We start from the raw sequence: 2,964 nt of genomic DNA, 5'->3' as shown, positions 1-2,964 counted from the left end.
AGGAGGATGCAAGTTCAACTAGGAGCGCATCGTTCAGAAACATAATCTATTCATAAGTTTTCTATAGATAAGCGATGGCCTAACAGGCCCAAATAGACTTCCTCGTGCATGCAGTTATGGCATCGAAATCATGACAGCATAGGAAGCAGCATTACACCAGCATCCAAACCACTACACGTAACTTCCCGCCTATCATGTCTCCATATATACTATGACGAATCGGTATAACACCTTAAAAAGTCTTCATATTATGGTACTCATTAAGTTCACACATTTGGGTTTCTTCGTCTAAATAGAAATGTTCCTGTGATGTCTGCCGCAGGAATGTTTCCAGCACAAGAGGGACTTAGTTAGAAGCCTTTTAGAATGTCAATGAACTACCAGAACGGGGTAAATGTTCTGCATATAGATACTTAGACTATTCGTCGGAGAGTCCGAGGTATCTGGTACTATTACATAACAACGTTTCATGGGAACATTGCACAAACATTATGTATCGTTTCTATGGGTTAGCGGTTCAGATTCTGTTTACTTGAAATGACTGTGATGCGGTTGTCTTCTTACCTACCTTAGTTGAATGAACTCACTTAAGTCACTCTTGACATGAGCATCTATCTGATAAATAATCAAAATCTAAATGTAAACATCAGATATAGACAGAAAGGCTTTTAAAATATGAATTATTGCACTACATTTACAGTATATAGGGAATGGGGTGCCATTTGGGACAGAAGCCTATTCTCAGCGAGTCAACTCCCCTCTCATACATTTACTTGTAGTTGTCCCGTTCTTTCGTAAAAAGTGAACACCAAATCTACTCACTGACTGACAATTGACAATAGGTGGCGATGACGGTCTAAATACAGTTTACCGACCTCATAAAGATGGCGGCTACCTTCTCCCGGTTTGTGCCTGTTTGGGGGAAAGTAAGACGTTTCCTAGTAAATTCTGTTATCATAGGTCAGACAACGGCGTGCTGCACAACAATGGATACAGACAGAACTACGAAGGTTTGAACCTGTTAATAGTCTTTATTCAAATGACAAGTTGTACATGTTGCTTTCCTTGTCTTATTGAAAACACTGCGTGTCAATACTGAACGTTTACAAGCGCTTATTTAGTAACACTGCTTACACAARATCCGGATATTGACTGTAATAGTAGCTAGCTATCAATCATTAGTATTAAAATGTATCGTCATTAAAATAAATTTATTTGGGACAAATCATTCACTAAACCTCAACTAAATCTTGCAATGAATAATGTAGAAATGGAGCAAGTTGAGGTGACTAAACTGCTTGGAGTAACCCTGGATTGTAAACTGTCATGGTCAAAGCATATTGACGCATAATAAAGCATTGCTCTGCCTTAACAGCATTATCAACAAGGCAGTTCCTACAGGCCCTAGTTTTGTTGCACGTAGACGGGTGGGTATAATTTGTGGAACGTTCCAACAGGAATCTTTTCCAAAAACTTCGTAAATAAGTTTGCCAACAAACAACGCATACAAAGTTGTATAACGGCAGATTAAGATACCGGGTAGGGAGTGGGCAATTTATTTACGTTTTTCACTCACCACGTTTATTCCGAAAAATGTATGTCCTCACTCTGGTAGTCTATGGACAAACATTAAGAATAAGATACGTGGTGAGTTGATGACTATTCGGCAGCTAGCTAACTAGGTGAATTGATCATGCCACTTTGTATGCGTTGTATGTTGGCATCATTGTACTTTACGAAGTCTTTGGAACAGATTCCCGTTGGAACATTCCACCAATTCTACCCACCCCACCTGGACTACTATTCAGTCGTGTGGTCAGGTGCCACGAGGGATTTAGGAAAATTGCAATTGGCTCAAAACAGGGCTGCATGGCTGGCCCTTAGATCTAACTTTAATAATATGCATGTCAATCTCTCCTGGCTCAAAGTGGAGGAGAGATTGACTTCATCACTACTTGTATTTGTGAGAGGTGTTGAATCTACTGAGCTGTCTGTTTGAATTACTGGCACACAACTCAGACACTCATGCATACCCCACAAGACATGCCACCAGAGGTCTCATCAGTCCTCAAGTCCAGAACAGACTACATGGAACTCTATTCCACATCAAGAAACTGATGCAAGCAGTAACATTTTTTTTTTTACAGATAAAAATACACCTTATGGAACAGCGGGGACTGTGAAGCAACACAAACATAGGCACAGACACATGCATACAAACACACAATAACGTGCGCACTATATACACACACACGTACACATGGATTTTGTGTTGTAGATACAGTGGGGAGAACAAGTATTGGATACACTGCCGATTTTGCAGGTTTTCCTACTTACAAAGCATGTAGTGGTCAAATTTTTATCATAGGTACACTTCATTGTATGATTTTTAAGTAATTAATTTGCATTTTATTGCATGACATAAGTATTTGATACTCCAGAAAAGCAGAACTTAATATTTGGTACAGAAACCTTTGTTTGCAATTACAGAGATCATACGTTTCCTGTAGTTCTTGACCAGGTTTGCACACACTGCAGCAGGGATTTTGGCCCACTCCTCCATACTCTCCAGATCCTTCAGGTTTCGGGGCTGTCGCTGGGCAATACGGACTTTCAGCTCCCTCCAAAGATTTTCTATTGGGTTCAGGTCTGGAGACTGGCTAGGCCACTCCAGGACCTTGAGATGCTTCTTACGGAGCCACTCCTTAGTTGCCCTGGCTGTGTGTTTCGGTTCGTTGTCATGCTGGAAGACCCAGCCATGACCATCTTCAATGCTCTTACTGAGGGAAGGAGGTTGTTGGCCAAGATCTCGCGATACATGGCCCCATCCATCCTCCCTCAATACGGTGCAGTCGTCCTGTCCCTTTTGCAGAAAGCATCCCTAAGAATGATGTTTCCACTCCATGCTTCACGGTTGGGATGGTGTTCTTGGGGTTGTACTCATCCTTCTTCTTCTCCAAACAC

The 2,964-nt window shown here is 41.3% G+C and overlaps 1 protein-coding gene across 1 annotated transcript in view; it reads left to right on the top strand.

Annotated features, from left to right (window-relative positions):
* Positions 1-873: 873 nt before the first annotated feature.
* LOC111960295 (copper chaperone for superoxide dismutase) overlaps positions 874-2,964 on the top strand; it is an 8,132-nt gene continuing 6,041 nt past the window's right edge. Inside the window, exon 1 of the mRNA XM_023982244.2 lies at positions 874-1,010. Within this exon, the coding sequence (XP_023838012.1) occupies positions 885-1,010 (126 nt within the window). The 5' untranslated portion in view covers positions 874-884. The remainder of the gene's footprint in view (positions 1,011-2,964) is intronic.

This window comes from Salvelinus sp. IW2-2015, linkage group LG37, assembly GCF_002910315.2.
Source record: "Salvelinus sp. IW2-2015 linkage group LG37, ASM291031v2, whole genome shotgun sequence".
NCBI classification, from domain to species: Eukaryota; Metazoa; Chordata; class Actinopteri; order Salmoniformes; family Salmonidae; genus Salvelinus; species Salvelinus sp. IW2-2015.
This window is presented reverse-complemented; position numbering and strand designations above follow the sequence as displayed.